The 15,890-nt window shown below is 42.6% G+C and overlaps 1 protein-coding gene across 11 annotated transcripts in view; it reads right to left on the bottom strand.

Annotated features, from left to right (window-relative positions):
* Window positions 1-15,890, bottom strand: part of Cpeb3 (cytoplasmic polyadenylation element binding protein 3) — a 184,791-nt gene that overhangs the window by 64,259 nt on the left and 104,642 nt on the right. For all 11 annotated transcript variants that reach the window (XM_029472535.2, XM_029472532.2, XM_029472531.2 and 8 more), the window contains 2 exons: window positions 3,152-3,319; window positions 2,257-2,346 (listed from right to left, as the gene is read on the bottom strand). In XM_029472535.2, coding sequence (XP_029328395.1) covers window positions 2,257-2,346; window positions 3,152-3,319 — 258 coding nt within the window. The remainder of the gene's footprint in view (window positions 1-2,256; window positions 2,347-3,151; window positions 3,320-15,890) is intronic.

Raw genomic sequence — 15,890 nt, 5'->3', positions numbered from 1 at the left:
CAAAAACCATATGGGCTTCTAATAGAGTGCTTGCCAGAAGACATGGAACCCTCAGCTTGACCTCAGAAGACGGAGGCCTGTGGCTGAAGGGCATCTTTAGCTATAGAGTAAGTCCATTCCAACCTGGGCTACTTCTGACTATCTAAAAGACAAAAGTCATTCATATAAAAGAAGTTTCCATAAAAAACCCAAATATCTAAAAGGTATCAGGAATTATTATCTTGTCTAACAATAGAAAATCAATGTGATAGTAAAGAAGGTTAAAAATAACTCCAAAAGTATAGTTTTTAACAATACAATTGGAAAAAATTAAAAAGGAATAATTTCCCTAGACTCTCAGCAAAACTGAGTTTTATAAACCAAGCACTAAGACTGGGAACAGGAATTTACCCTAGGAGGTAAAGACAGAACTGTAAGTCAGTACTGTTGCCCAGTGTACAGAGAAGGCCCTGGTTACAGCTTCAGCACCTCTCCCCTTGCAAAGAAAATTCAGAAAGGAAAAAACAAAATTAAAAATATAATACTAACAAGCATAATTTATGAGAGAAAAGAACTCTAACACCCACAGACTTGAATAAATAAACTATGCTCATTAATGATAATGTAGGTCGACCTCAGAAAGATGCTGACATTGTTAGAGGGAATATATAAAAAAAACAGCATACATTATATGTAATGTACATATGTAAAAAAACCCTTAAAATTCCATATAAATCTACATATTTATACGTACTAATAAGGAGGACATTTAGCAAAATGAGTATTTCTCACAGATATACACTTGGAATGAATATTTGAATGTGACCATATATATAATAAATTTCTCTTTTATTTCTCCAATGACCATTTGACAACTTCATGCAAGAATGATTTTCATTATCTTCTCAGTATGACTACTTTGTAACCTTTCATGTGTGTCATTTTATAAAGTGTATGACATATTCCATAGTGTGATAAACACATTCATTCATTCATTGATAAAATGCTGCATCACAGTATGTCCCACCACACCTGGCCTGAAAACATCTTTACATATACAACTTTACATAGTGTAGTTCACGCATCACAAGGTAGGGAACACATTCTTCCATTGAAATGATCAGTGTAATGATTTTTATCTCTTCTGATGAAATACACTTAATTTCAAAATGTAAAACTGTTCTGAGCCAGATATTGTTGTGTGCCTTTAACTCTAGCATCTGAGAGCTGAGGCACAGAAACACTGAGTATACTGCCAGCCTGGAATACAAAGCGAAGTACACATGTCTTAAAAAAAAAAAAAAAAACCTAAGAGGAGATATTAAAAAACCACAAGTAACCCTTCAGTGGCTAACTTCTTTTCATGGGCTACAGAGCAATGGAGGAGATGGCTAAGTGAGCAAAACCCCAATGAGTTGAGCACAGCAGGAAGCCAGTGGCTTCCCCAGCTTAAGCTCAAGTTTGTCCTGCACAGGGCACAAGGAAGACAAGGATGCTGACTTCCTCCTTCTGTGACGAGGAATGTTACACACAAAATGTATCACAAGTCACTTCTCAGGGGTGTCATCAACAAGATGAGTGGCACCTCTAAAACACAGGTTGCAGAACATAACACAGGAATGAGAAACCCACTCTCTTCAACCCAAAGTAGTCTATTATATGACTCTCCGAACACACTCAAACTGGGCATCAGCACAGACGTCCGCTGGACTCTGCAGCAACAACAATCTCTGAGCACAAGGCAATATGTTTGTTGGGCCTTAGTGGGAGAACCTCCCACAAGTTAAGAGAAGCGGGATGTTGTGAAGACTCTTTTCTAGTTAGTTCTCCACCTCTCAACAGGCCAAGCCACTCGGCATTTGGCTGCGGACAATGGGCACACGGCACAAAGCCATTCTTTAGCCACTAGCTTTCCCAATCCCCAGGACTGTGAGATCTATTTAAAAATTTTTTAAAAGCCACACAGCTATAGGAATACACATAAATCTAACTTTTACATTTTACCACTGCTGGCATCCTTCAAAACCCTAGGGAACTATAATCTTAGCCAAAGCTCCTCTATTACAGACTCGAAACAATCTCACTGATAATAAACTCAGGGGTCATCGCACACGGTACGCTCCTGGGGAGTGTCTCCACATGAAACTCACACATGATGATGAGCACTGTTAGGTTACTTGGGGAAATAGGGCCAATGGCTATTTCAAGACTTGGAAGACCATCTTATTTGGTACTGTCTGGCGTCTGACAGACAGAGGGACATCTTGAGTCCATTACCTTTAGGAGGGAAGTATGACTTGCTCTCGGCTTTATGAGGCCAGTCCACCACAAGGGGTCCAAACCTGCGAAAGCTGGCAGTGATCTCATCTACAAAACAAAGAAGAAATTTAGTAAAAGAGGGAAAACCTGCAATTGTGAGAAACATAAAATATATCTTTTCATTAAAAAATGTTCTAAGGGATCCCCCCCACCCGACTTTTACACTTATTTTCTTTTAAGAGCTTTTCTAAAGTATTTCTCAGAAGTAACTCTGCAGAATAAAATACCATTGCTAGGGAGTATATCTGGTTATTAGCGTCTAGTCATGAAAAAATACATTTCTAACTCTAATTCCTTTCCTTTTACTGCCAATAAACTTAATAAGAAACTTGGTAGAAAAATCTAGTTCTAGCTAAGGTGATCTTTATGTAAAGTAAAACAGATTTCAAAAACTGAGAATGTTTCTGTAGTTTTAGAAAAAAAAAGGTAAAGATGCAGAAGATGTTTCAAATATAATTTCACAGACAGAAGAGATGGCTCGGTGCATAGAGGATCTTGCCATGAAGCCTACCAACCTGAGTTCAATCCCTGGGACTCACATGGGAGCAAGAAACTCTTACAAACTGCCCTCTGCCCTCCAAGTACAGTGGCCTATACATATCACCCCAAAGTAAGAAATGTAAATTAGAGGAAAATGAAGTTCTGGCCACTACAAGTTTCATGTAGTGAGTCTAAAATAGCACATCCAAAGCCTATGAGAACTACAATAGCTTAAGTTAGCTTTGTCATAGTTTAATTTCATTACACATTCAACATGTGTTTACTGACCCTAGCTTGGAGAAGTGTCAGGGTATGGTGACACAACGCACAAAAGTCCAGCTCTTGTATAGTTGTTAATGAATGCATGTGGTACCTTCATCGATGTCAGGAGGAAGGCCTCCAACAAACACCTTTCTAGAGTAGCGTTCCACTCGTTCCCCATTTTGACATCGAGTAGGAGAACTTAAGCCAGATGATAAGGCCTGATCACCATGGCTGTCATCCAAGAAGGCGTCTTCAAAGGGAAAGAGAGAAGACCGACCTGAAACAAAGTAGCAGTTTCTGTAATCAGAATGGCTTTCCTAGAAAACAATGCTGTGAAACACATAGAACACAATGTATCCTGAGGCACGGCTTTTCCAACTGAAGACCACCAAGTACAACCATGTTTACATATAACACGGAAATGACTAGAATAGTATCTAAGGACAAAGCATCAAAACTGCATCTGCTTTCCTTGGTAAAAAAGATCACTGCATTATATTTATAGTCCCCATTGTAGCTACTAAGTACATGCCCTTACCAAAGAGGCACTCTCATGCCTAGCTGAAGAGCTGCTGGCAGGTGACGGCTGTATGGGGAGGGAAAATCATTTTTCTTTGGGGAAGTGTCCATTGGTAGGTGAAGGGACCCCACACACAATGAATGTGGTAAGCACTAGCTGGATTCTGACTTATTGAGGGGAGAAACATATAAAGTTGGGAGGTGCATATGTTGGGGATCTGGAGAAGGAGGGATAGGATTAAATATTATGCTAGTAAAAGAATGTAACCAGTTGGAGGTAATGGTATGTCTCTAATCCCAGAGTTTGGGAAGCAGAGGCAGATGGATCTCTGTGAGTCAGAGCTACACACAGAGAAACCCTGCCTCATATAACCAAAAAATGGAGAATGTACCCATAAGTTATTTTTTCCTTTCTTTAATCATTTTTAAAGTACATAGGATAAGCAAATAAATATTGCTCCACGATGATCTTTATCTGCTCTTGTTTATCCTATGTACTTTAAAAAATGATTAAAGAAAGGAAAAAATAACTTATGGGTACATTCTCTTCTAATAGCAGAGCCAATGATAGTTTTCCTGGCATCAAAGGGACTCCAATTTGAAAATAAGCACATAAATCAAGATATAGTAGTATGGGTGTGGCTATGACATATTAACACTGTTACTCTAGGCTGTATTTTAAATCTTTCTCTCTCTCACACACACACACAATGCAGATGATGGTGGCTCATGGATTTAATACCAGCACTTCGGAAGTCAGATGCAAGAGAATCTCTGTGAGTTCAAGGCCACCCTAGTCTACACAGTGAGTTCCACTTGAGTCAGGGCTATAGTGATGCCATCTCTCAGAAAAAGAAACAAACAAAAACAACAGCAACAACAAAATCCCTAAAGAATTATTTTCTGATTTGTTTTTTTGAGACAAGGTTTTTTGTGTAGCCTTGGCTATTGTGGAACTCAATATGCAAAACAGGCTGGCTTCAAATTCACAGAGATCTGACTGCTTCTGCCTTCCACTTGCGAGGATTAAAAGTGTGTACCACCATGACTAGAAATTATTTTCAATGTGGCATTCCAAAATAAGGCCCAGATTAAAAAATAATTTTTCTTGTTTTGAGTCTGTGAGTTCCTGATAAAACTTGCCACCAGTTTCTACTGTCTGAGGGAAGGTGGGAAGGAGGAATGGGGAAGAGAGAATAGATAAGGCAAAGGAGGAGGGAAGAGGAAGAAGAAGGACAGCAGAAAGGAGAGATGGAGGTAGGAGAACGTGAAAGGAGGGGGAAGGAGGTGGAGCAGCAGCAGGAAAAACAAAGGAGGAAAGCAGAGAAAGGGACAGGCACACAAAGGCCCTCTCTCCCCTCTCTTAAGTCGGCTCTACTTCCCTGCAACCCAGGCTTTGAGCCACTACAGCCATCATGCAAGAACAGTACAAACAGCCTTAGAAAAGTGGTAAACAACTTTTTGCCAAAAAGAAAAACGCTGCTAACATAACCATGTTATACTACAAGCAACTCAGGGGTATGAGCCTGGCGTCAGCAAAGGCCAAGGGTGGGGATAATGAGACACCGAAGGGTTCTTACTCATTCTTCCCAGCACTGCTACAAAGACAACGAGTTTCTCTCTCTGTGCCGCCTATCTTTACAGCTGGGTAGGAATGAACAATAGTAAATTCTCATCTCTTGAAGACTGTTTTCATCACAGGGAGTAAAAGAAACAGATCTGCAACAACTGCAGGCAAAATGAGCTTCCCATAGACATTTTCTGACAGCAGCCAGTTACATCTGCCATGCAGGCCACACTCAGGATCAAATTAGCAATTCCCACAGAATGTCTATTCCTACCTCTTAATTCCAATTCAAGAAACATGAGAGGTGCAAAAGACAAAGGGTGGTGGAGAAGAGGCAGAAATGAAATGAATGAAATGTGTGTCAGGCTCCACCTCGTGAGAAAGCAAGATGCTGCTCTGCAATAAAGAAACATTAACTCACTCCAGCTCCATCCAGAAGGAGGATCACAGGAGCCTTTAACACACAACACTCAGTGGGAAACATGGAGGGAAATGTTTATCCCCTTTCCAAGATGGCCAAAGTGCTTCCTGACAAAGGACTCTGTCTAATGAGGGACAGGCAAGTTAGTGCATGGTAATTATGAGAAAGCAGATAATGAGAAAAGCCAAGCAACACAGTTTGCAGGAGGACAATTTTCAGCAAAAATTTGTGGAGTGGGGATTTGAGTAAAATAACTAAAAACCATCACATAAGCTCCTGATCTTCCACTTTAATCTGCTTCTCACCAGCGTTCCTTAAATGTCAATATAAAGACCATACCTGGGAGATTGCTCAGTGGATATACCATACAAATGTGGGAGCCAAGGTCAGAACCCCAGCACCCACATAGATACCTGGTGGACATGGTGGCCACCTGTAACCCTAACTAACCCTTAGGAGGCAGAGAGAAGGGATCACTAGATCAAGCTGGCCAGCTAGCACAATCTGGAAGCTCTGGGCTCAAGTGAGACATCCTGCCTAAACAAGGATAGTTCAAGGTGGAGAATAATCAAGGGAGACAGGCAGCATCAACCTCTGACTTCCACGAACCTGCACACATGCACACATACATCCACACATGTGGGCTCACACACTGCACATTACAGACACAGCAAAACATAAATGCCTTTTATATATACCCAATTCAACCCAGTAATTTAGTATATAGCCTTCATATTCGTTCTCTCCCCCTCCAGCCCACCTCCCTCCCTCCCTCTCTATCTAAATCAATTTCTCACTAAATTCTGCCAATTCAAGCTTCAAAACACACTTTCACTGTAAGTCCTGTCATCACCAGTCCTAATGCCCTAATCCAAACCACTATCTTGTTCCTTAACTCACAGTCTGAGTAGCTACATAAACACCTTTTCTCAATGATTTCTACCTAGAATCCAGCAATGCTTTCTTAAGAAAGAAAGAAAGAAAGAAAGAAAGAAAGAGAGAGAGAGAGAAAGGAAAGAAGAAATGTGACTGTAGGATGGCAACCCCATCCCTCACTTGATGCCCTGTCTTCTTGCTCTATAAGAGCAAGAGGTGGGCTCTATAAGTTCCCTCTCTCTATTGTAGGGCATTTCATCTAAGGTCCTTCCTTCCCTTTGATTCCTGAGAGTCTCTTACTTCCCAGGTCTCTGGTGCATTCTGGAGGGTCCCCCCAACCTCCTATTTCCTGAAGTTGCCCGATTCCACTCTTTCTGCTGGCCCTCAGGGCTTCAGTCCTTTTCCCTCACCCAATACCAGATCAGGTTCCCCTCTCTCCCACACTCCACCCCCATCCCATCCACTTTCCCTCCCAACTTGTGATTGTTTTCTTCTCTCTCCCAAGTGGGACTGAGGCATCCTCACTTGGGCACTTAAGCTTGTTGACCATTTTGAGTCCTGTGGACTGTATCTTGGATATATATATATATATATATATATCTTGCTAATATCCACTTATCTGTGAGTACATACCATGCATGTCCTTTTGGGTCTGAGTTACCTCACTCAGGATAATATGTTCTAGTTCCATCCATTTGCCTGTAAAACTCATCCCTCAGTCACATCTCTGACCCATAATTGTTCCTGTCTGAAAGAATTACAGGGATGGAAATGGAGAGAAGCCTGAGGAAAAGAAGGTCCAGCCACAGACCCAAAGTGGGATCCAGCTTAAGGGAGGGTCCAAGACCTGACACTATTTCTGAGGCTATGGAGTGCTCACAAAAAGGGACCTAGCATGACTGTCCTCGGAAAGACCCAACAAGCAGCTAAAAGAGACAGCTGCAGATATTTGCACCCAATCAATGAACAGAAGCAGTGGACTCCTGTTGTTGAATTAGGGAAGATTGAAAGAAGCTGAGGATAAGGGCGATCCTGTAGGAGGACCAGCAGTCTCAATTAATCTGTACCCCTGAGATCTTTCAAACACTGGACCACCAAACAGACAGCATACACCAGCTGATATGAGGCCCCCAACACACATACAGTAAACTTCTTCCAGGTCTGTGTTCATTCAGAGATGAAGCACCTACCTAACCCTCAAGAGACTGGAGGCCCCAGGGAGTTTAGAGGTCACGTGGGTTGGGGGGTGGGGGCATCCACGTGGAGACAGGTGGGTGGAGAGGAGGTGTGGGATGTGGAGCAGTCAGAGGGTGGATGGGGGGGCAGGGAATGGAATATGGAGTGTAAAAAATAAATTAATAAAAGAAAGAGAGAGAGAGAGAGAGAGAGAGAGAGGGAGAGAGAAAGAGAGGGGGCGGAGAAGCTGAAGAAGTGATGTCCCTACATTAACCTGAACATGTAACCACACCCTACACTCCTTCTTCAAAAGCTCCCGATGGCATTCTACTGCCTTTTGGATCACATACAAAACATTGCTATGAACTACCAGGTCCCCGCTTGCTTCTTCCCTGAAGCAGCTGCTGCTCCTTGCTCAGTGACCTCTCTAATCAGAGTCCTGTGGGTTCCTGATTACTCTTGCCACCGGTGCCAAGGACACAGTGTTCCTGCTAACCTAAGCATTCTTTTCTCCAATCATTGCTAATTCTTATATTTGTACGAGTGTTCGACTGCATGTATGTGTGTTTATCATACTTATGCCCTGGTACTGACAGAGGCCAGAATATTGCATCAGATCCCCTGGAACTATACATACATACATACATATGTATATGTATACATACATATATATACATATGGTGGACACTGGGGATCAAACCCAGGTCCTTTGGAAGAGCAGCCAGTATCTTTAACTGCTGAGCCAGCTCTCCTACCCCATAGTTAATCCTTAATTCTTGAGGTCTCAGTAGCAAAGTCATTTTCTTGTGTGGAACTGTACTGAACCTTTAGATCAGGCTCCTCCAACCCATGCCTAACATCCCGTGCTTCTCCCTCCAAGCACTTTCCCCAGTTACCGCCATAGCCTTTCTTGGGTTTTATTGAGTATTATGCTTCCCCACTCCATTACATTATAATTTCCATTAGGATAGAGGAGACCAAATTAATCTTCTACCTTAGAGTACATTAGAAGGACCTAAAACATGTTAAATGTTTTCTTAGGCAACATCTAAGGAAACAAAACAGTGTGTGCAAAGCTGACCATGGTGGTTCACTCCAGTAATCCTAGCATTGGGGAGAATGGGGAAGGAGGATCATGAGTTCAAGGCTAGCCTGGACTACAGCATAAGACCCTATCTCAAAAACAAACAAAAGAAAACAGTATGTACAAAAACATGCATGCCTCTGAGCATATTCACTGAGTCTGAGAACGTGAGAAATGTGGCCATTCCCTAGGAAGGTGGGGCCCTAACTATTAATGCTTTCACATGCACAGTATTATGTCCCATACTTTGTATTACAGAAAGCAATTTTCCTCTTTCCAATGTAATACTTCAATCTAATATGCTAATACTGGTCTTTATTTTTTTTAATTTAAAGATGGTATCATATATTCCAGGCTGGACTCAAACTCTATGTAACTGAAGATGATCTTAAACTATTTATTTGTTTGTTTTTTTTCGAGACAGGGTTTCTCTGTATAGCCTAACTCAGAAATCTGCCTGCCTCTGCCTCCCGAGTGCTGGGATTAAAGGCGTGCCCCACCACGCCCAGCTGATCTTAAACTTTTTTTAAAAAAGATTTATTTATTTTTTTGTATGTCAGACACACCAGAAGAAGACATCAGATCCCATTATAGATGGTTGTAAGCCATCATGTTGCTAGGAATTGAACTCAGGACCTCTGGAAAAGTAGTCAGTACTCAACCTCTGAGCCATCTCTCCAGCTCCAACCTTTATTTTTAATGTCTGTATTTAGCCTGCATGTATGTCTATATACCATGTGAATACCCGATACTCTTAGAAGCCAGGAAGTCTGTCAAATACTCCAGGAATTAGAGTTATAGATGGTTGTGAATATACTGTGGATAATGGGAATTTAACCCAAGTTCTCTGGACCAGTGAGCCATCTCTCTAGTTTTGACCTTGAACTTCTGCTCTTCTGTCTCCCAAGTGCTAGGATGCACTACCACACTTGCTTTTCTGTAGTCTTGGGGGTTGCACCCAAGTCTCTGTGTATGTTAGGCAAGCACCATACCAACTGAGCTATAGCCTCATAAAACATTTTACACACAGGGCTTTTAACACACATGCCCTGGAGACTATTACACTTGCATCAACTCCATTTTGTCTTGCCAGAATCACTTCTCTGAGCTACCGCTGACTATTTTATGTCTCAAATCCTACAAAAGCTTTTATCCTCTCTACTGGCAGTTTGAACCCAGGGAGTAGGGAGATGCGTTGAGATTTTGAATAAGTCAGTGACTATCCAGATGGACAATGAGGAAGTCTTCAACCAGAGCAGTGAAAAAGTCACAGCGATTCCAGACATTCTTGAGCAAATAAAACCGTGTTTCTCATGACCAACATAACCACAGACAGCTTCCCCAGAGGAAAATAAAACCAGGAGCTGTAAAACTCTGGAGAGTTTTCAGAACCAGTCTGGGGAGTCAGGCAGTTCCTACGGCTTTAGAACAATGCTGCTGTCTTAGCAGTAGTAGTGTTTAGGGTGTTACTGGCCTTAGCAATGGAGGCAGCCTTGCGAACGAAACTGCACATGGCAAGCACATAGATGACGCTTCTCTAACTGCAGTGGGAACTAAGAATGTGGGTTCCAGAACCCAATCCTCAAATCCACTAATCTGAATTTGTGGAAGCCAGGCTTCAAGCTCTGCACCCCTATCCCAGTGATTCCTCTGCTAAAGTTTAAGAACCACGGAGAGACGATGTTCTCTGTCTGCCGCAGGCGGCCACTGAAAGAGATCTGTATGAAATGTATGAGCCTTAGAAACATCTGAGTTAAGGAAAGTATAGCCTCATGATTGAGAATAGGAGATCTCTAATCAGCTTTACTGTGACATGACGGCCTGGTGCCTAATAGGTGAGAAAACTGCTTCAGGAAGCAATTCAAAGACACTTTTGGGGATGAGGGAGAGTTAAAGGTATGGTTCAGTGGAGAGGACTTGCTTAGTTTGCATAAAGATCCCAGGTTCAAGACCCAGCAGAAAAGAGATTGTCAGCCTAGTACTTAGTTTACATAGCGAATTCCAGGCAGCCAGGACTACATTTTGTCTCAAAAAGAAAGAGAGAGAGTGAGAGTGAGTGAGAGAGAGAGAGAAGGGAAGAGAGAGAGAGAGAGAGAGAGAGAGAGAGAGAGAGAGAGAGAGATGCTAAGAAGGAGCACTTCTGTGGCTAGAGTGGTCCCACGCTCTGACAGCCATCTGTTTCCCTCTGCTCTAGTCATAAGCTCCTGAAGGACTGTTTACTTATTTACATTAGAATGTATGTGTCTGAGCGTCTCTCTGTGTTTGCCATGTGTGTGCAGGTGCCTATGGCCACCAGAAGAGGATACCCTGGAGGTGGAGTCACATTACTGGTTGTGGGTGTTGAGACAGAGCTTCAGGCCTTTGGCTCTGAATGTTTTGTTACTGTGAGGGGTGGTCTTGGAACAGGCCAGTGATGCGTTCATTGCTGCACACTCTCACCAGGGTAAGGTAGTGCAGTGGCATTCTGAGCAGTCCACTGAACCCTTGGGAGGCTATTATTCATATAGTCATTTGGTTGGCATATATCCATGCTCAAAACAAATTGTCCCAGATGGGTTGTTTGGCACATGCGGGAAACCTCAGCACTTGGGAGGTTGAGTAGGAGGCTCTCATGTCTGAGGCCACCCTGGCCTGCAGAGTGTACCTGAACCTACCCAGGATAGCAAGACCCTGCCTTAAATGTGAGCAGTAGTGACGGGGTCTGAGATGTGTGTTCGGGATGGACTATATGAGATACTGTCTCAAAAAAGGCTATTCCTAGCGAAACTGAAGTTTTAGTTTCTGGACATGTAACTAGTAACTGAAATCTTATGAAGCTGCACGGGAGCTACCCTGTAGTCCTGCCTCACTACCTAGCACCCCTCTGAAATATTTGTTTTAAGAAAAACATTCCCCAACACCAAAATGCTTTAAACAATCCATATTATAGCCTAAAAGATGTATACTCCTATGTGAAGATAGCATAAATCTGAATTAGAACCTCAGATACTTCCACAGAAAATTTATATACAATATTTCAACAGAAGAAAAAGAAAAGGCTTCTTGACTGTTCTACCTTGGCCATGTGGGTTTCCACCTGCTCCTGGTATATACTCTTAGTTATTGCTCAGAATGTGCAGTCTATAAGTCAATGAATAATAATATTTGAAAATGGCAATGACCTGAAGCTAAAAGAGCTGCAGAAGCCAGTGCCAGATGACCTGCAAAGTGCTAATACGCAAGGCAAAGCTTCAAGACTGTCCTCGCCAGAAAGCGTCTTCCCACAACAAATGAAGGGGAAACCAGAGTAATGACCATGTTGTGCTTCTAAAGACATCATACCAGCATTTGCTGAAGCCCCAGGACCGCAGCTGTCCAGGACATTTCTGGTCCAACTGTTCCACTCTCGGGTCCTTTTGGCTCAGTCTGGCAAGCGGCTCAGAAATCAGCTTAGGAATTTAACAAAAAGGGATGATGAGAAATGTTTCCTAAAACTAAATAAATAATCTCCACAGAAATTGAAATAGTTTCCAGCTTCATCTCCAGTCTTCAACGTTGGAGAGGACAGATCACCTCTCTGGGTCTTACTTTATAATGTAGTAAGAGACTCCAGACTCTCTTATTGAGCAGTTTGTTTGGCTTTGCTTCTTTGTTTTCACACAGGCCTCACTATGTAGCCCAGGGTGGCCTCAAACTCTTGACTCTCCTCCGGTCTATAAGTACCTCAGCATCAGTGTGGGGCTTGCCACCATGCCTTGCACAGAACTCTTACATAATAAAAACTAATTTTACTTTATATTAAAAAGTGGTATATCTGAGTCATCATATGCTTACTAGCAAATTCCTATTAAATAATTTTTGAGGCAATGTCTTATAGCCCTTGATGACCTGAAATGAACCATAAAGACCAGGCTGTTCTCAAACTCACAGAGATCTGCCTGCCTCTGCCTCCTGCATGCTAGGATTAAAGATGTGTGCCAACACATCCAGTTACAAGTAAACTCTCAATATCTACCCTAAATTCTGTTTTCCCACTGCCATTTCAAGTCATGGCATTACCATTCACCCCACAGCTTCTGCCAGATCACCAAGGTCACCTTCTGAGTGACTGCTGCATCCCACCCATCTGTGCAATGCTAGTCTTCTGGTTCTGCAGCGTCTTCTCTCTAGGATGCATCACTGTCAATGTCTCTACACCCTCATTGCCACCATACTAACCTACATCCCACCATTTCTTGTTATCTTGACATCTTCTAAGTAGACACACACTCTCCTTTCTCTTCCTCTCCAAGCAGCAGAGCCCTGTTTTCGAAACAAAGTTAATCACTAGGCTCTGCAATGATCTCCTTCCATACTTGGACCAAGCTCAAAATCCCTACACGAAGTAAAAGGTCAGTAAAAGCAGGCTCCCATCCTCCGTCCAAACTCCTCCTAACACTCAACGGTATCAGCCATTTCCTTGCCTCGAGTCTTCTTACAGTTTTGGTTGTGAGCCTAGTCTAACAGCTGAGCCAGCACCTCCCACCCCCTTTAAAGATTTGTTTGTTTTATGTATATGAGTACACTGTTGCTGTCTGCAGACACACCAGAAGACGGCATCGGATCCCACTACAGACAGTTGTGAGCCACCATGTGGTTGCTGGGATTTGAACTCAGGACCTCTGGAAAAATAGTCAGTGTCCTTAACCGCTGACGCCATCTCTCCAGCCTGTCTCAAGTCTTCTTAAAGACAACAGTCTTACTGAAATATAATTCACATGTCACATGCTTCATACATTTAACCAATTAGAAGTCACTTCTATTTTCCTACAACCACTCAGTTCTAGGTCATCACTATTCTTTGTGCTCAGTAGATTTTCTTCATCTGCAAATTCAGATGAGTAAATGCTGTGTGACTGACATCCTTTCTGGGCATAGAGTATTTTCAAGATCTTTTCTACAAGCTACTTCTGCCACCGTCCCTTCTTAAAAGCTGCCTTTATTTCTATTAATGGGTGCTTTACCTGACTGTATGTACGGGCATTGAATGCATGACTGGTGCCTGCAGAGGCCAGAGGAGAAGTCATTAAACTCCTCCACATTTTTATACGCTTGAAAGTTTCCATAATTAAAAAATTAAAAGCCATGCATGGTGGTATATGCTTGTAATCCTAATACTCTAGGAAAGACACTGGAGACGGGAGAATCCTAAATTCAAAGCCAGCTTAGAACAGACAGTGAGACACTATCTCAAACAAGAAGCCCCAGATATCTCCTCATCCTTTGTGCTTCACTTTAAATATCATCTGACCTCTCCATCGCTGAAATAGGTCATCTCCCATTCTGTCCTATTTAAAAACAGATGGAGAGAGGAGAGAATGGAAGAGTTAAAGTTTCCTGTGCCTCAGTCTGACCTGGAATTCACTATGTAGCCAAAGGCTGGCCTTAAACTCCTAATCCTTCTGCCTCTACCTGCCAAGTTCTATAGTTACAATCCTGTAGCACCATTGGTCTTTCTAAAACAACTACTTTACCTTCATTTCTGTGTTCTGTAGGCTCATGGGTGATGGTGCACATGTGGAAGTTGGGGACAATTCAGTGTGACTGGTTCTTTTTACATCTTTATGTGGGGCCTGGAAATTGAACCCAGGTCACCAGACTTATGCAGCAAGCGTCTTTACCCAATGGGCCGACTCACTAGTGCCTGGATTTTATCAAATGAATAAAAATTAGTCTCATTTATTTACCATCTCTGTCCTACCTAGAGAAAATTCCAAGCAAAGTGAGAGACCATGTCTAGAGTGTAAGATGGGGTTGGCATGCAGACACTTAGTGACCACAATGGACAGAAGGCCCAGAACTCCATCTTCATTCTTCCTCTGCTTCCTCTCACACCGATTTCTCACAACAGTGAAAAGCGAGTGACCTGACTCCTCTCCCTCTCTTTCTTGTTCATCTCCTTTCCCTCTTTTGTGTTCATATTTTTCCACCACTACACTTACCAATAACATTCAAGAGATTATAATCACAAACATTTCATTCTTCAACCCATGTCTGTTTCACTCTAGAACCATTTATTTGTGTCTTTCACTCACGGAGCTCAGCTGTACCATAGTCTCACCAGCAAGCAGCAAACCCCTCTCACAGCGGGCTTGCCACAGAAAGATGCCCTCAACTCAAGAACCTTAGAACTTCTTAATTAAGGCCATCCACTAGAGTGCATGCATGTTTATGGCCTAAATATGTATAACAGCAACTCGAATCATGCTTCCCATTTGCTCATTTACACTGTTCAGATAGACACGTGTGGATCACCCTTGCTGCTGTATAACTGAAGCATTCTGTTAAACCGCAAGAACACTGGTGTAGAGCTGGAGGTCCAGCTCAATGGTAGAACACATGATTATCATGCATATCAAAACGGGTTCAGTCAAACCCAACAGCATGAACACACACACACCCCACTAGCATGATTAAGCATCATGTAGACAGATGTCTCCATGAACCCACAAGAATTCATGTTCATGTGAAATCTAGTAAATGTGTAAGCAGCAAGCATGGTAGCACCTGCCTGCAAGCTCAGCTCTGGGGAGGCTAAAGGTAGAAGCATTGTCATGAGTGTGAGAAAACCTGTACACAGCACATACAGGGCTACAGGGTGACGCAGAGAGACTCTATTAAAAAGGAGACGGAGGAAGAGAAGAAAGAAGAAAGGAGGCAAAAGAAGAGAGGCATGTAAGCAAAGATCTTATATGGCACCACCTAGCAGACTAGTTTCCAATAGGGTTGAGCACACATTACACTTGTTTCTTTTCTTTTCTTTTCTTTTTTTTTTTTTTTTTTTTTCCCGGTTTTTCGAGACAGGGTTTCTCTGTGTAGCCCTGGCTGTCCTGGAACTCACGCTGTAGACCAGGCTGGCCTCCCTCGTAAATCAGAAATCCACCTGCCTCTGCCTCCTAAGTGCTGGGCTTAAAGGAGTGTGCCACCATGCCCGACTTCACATTACACTTGTTAGAGGAAGAATATTTCTGAAGGATAATGCTACGATCCTTTGATGTAACAGACACCAATTTCCGCAGTAACAAACTAAAAATGGGCACTAATGAAAAGACTGACTCTTATTTCCCGTCTCATTCTTTCACACATAATCCTCTACCCCACCATCACCCCTAGTGCTGAGAATTAAAAGCCAGGACCTCAGACATGATAGGGCAGGGCTCTAACACTGGGCTACAGCCCCACCTAGT

Source organism: Mus caroli, unplaced genomic scaffold, assembly GCF_978045245.1.
Source record: "Mus caroli unplaced genomic scaffold, Mus_caroli_1 scaffold_20, whole genome shotgun sequence".
Taxonomy (NCBI): domain Eukaryota; kingdom Metazoa; phylum Chordata; class Mammalia; order Rodentia; family Muridae; genus Mus; species Mus caroli.
The sequence above is the reverse complement of the archived record's forward strand: the minus strand, read 5'-3'. Positions and strand labels throughout refer to the sequence as shown.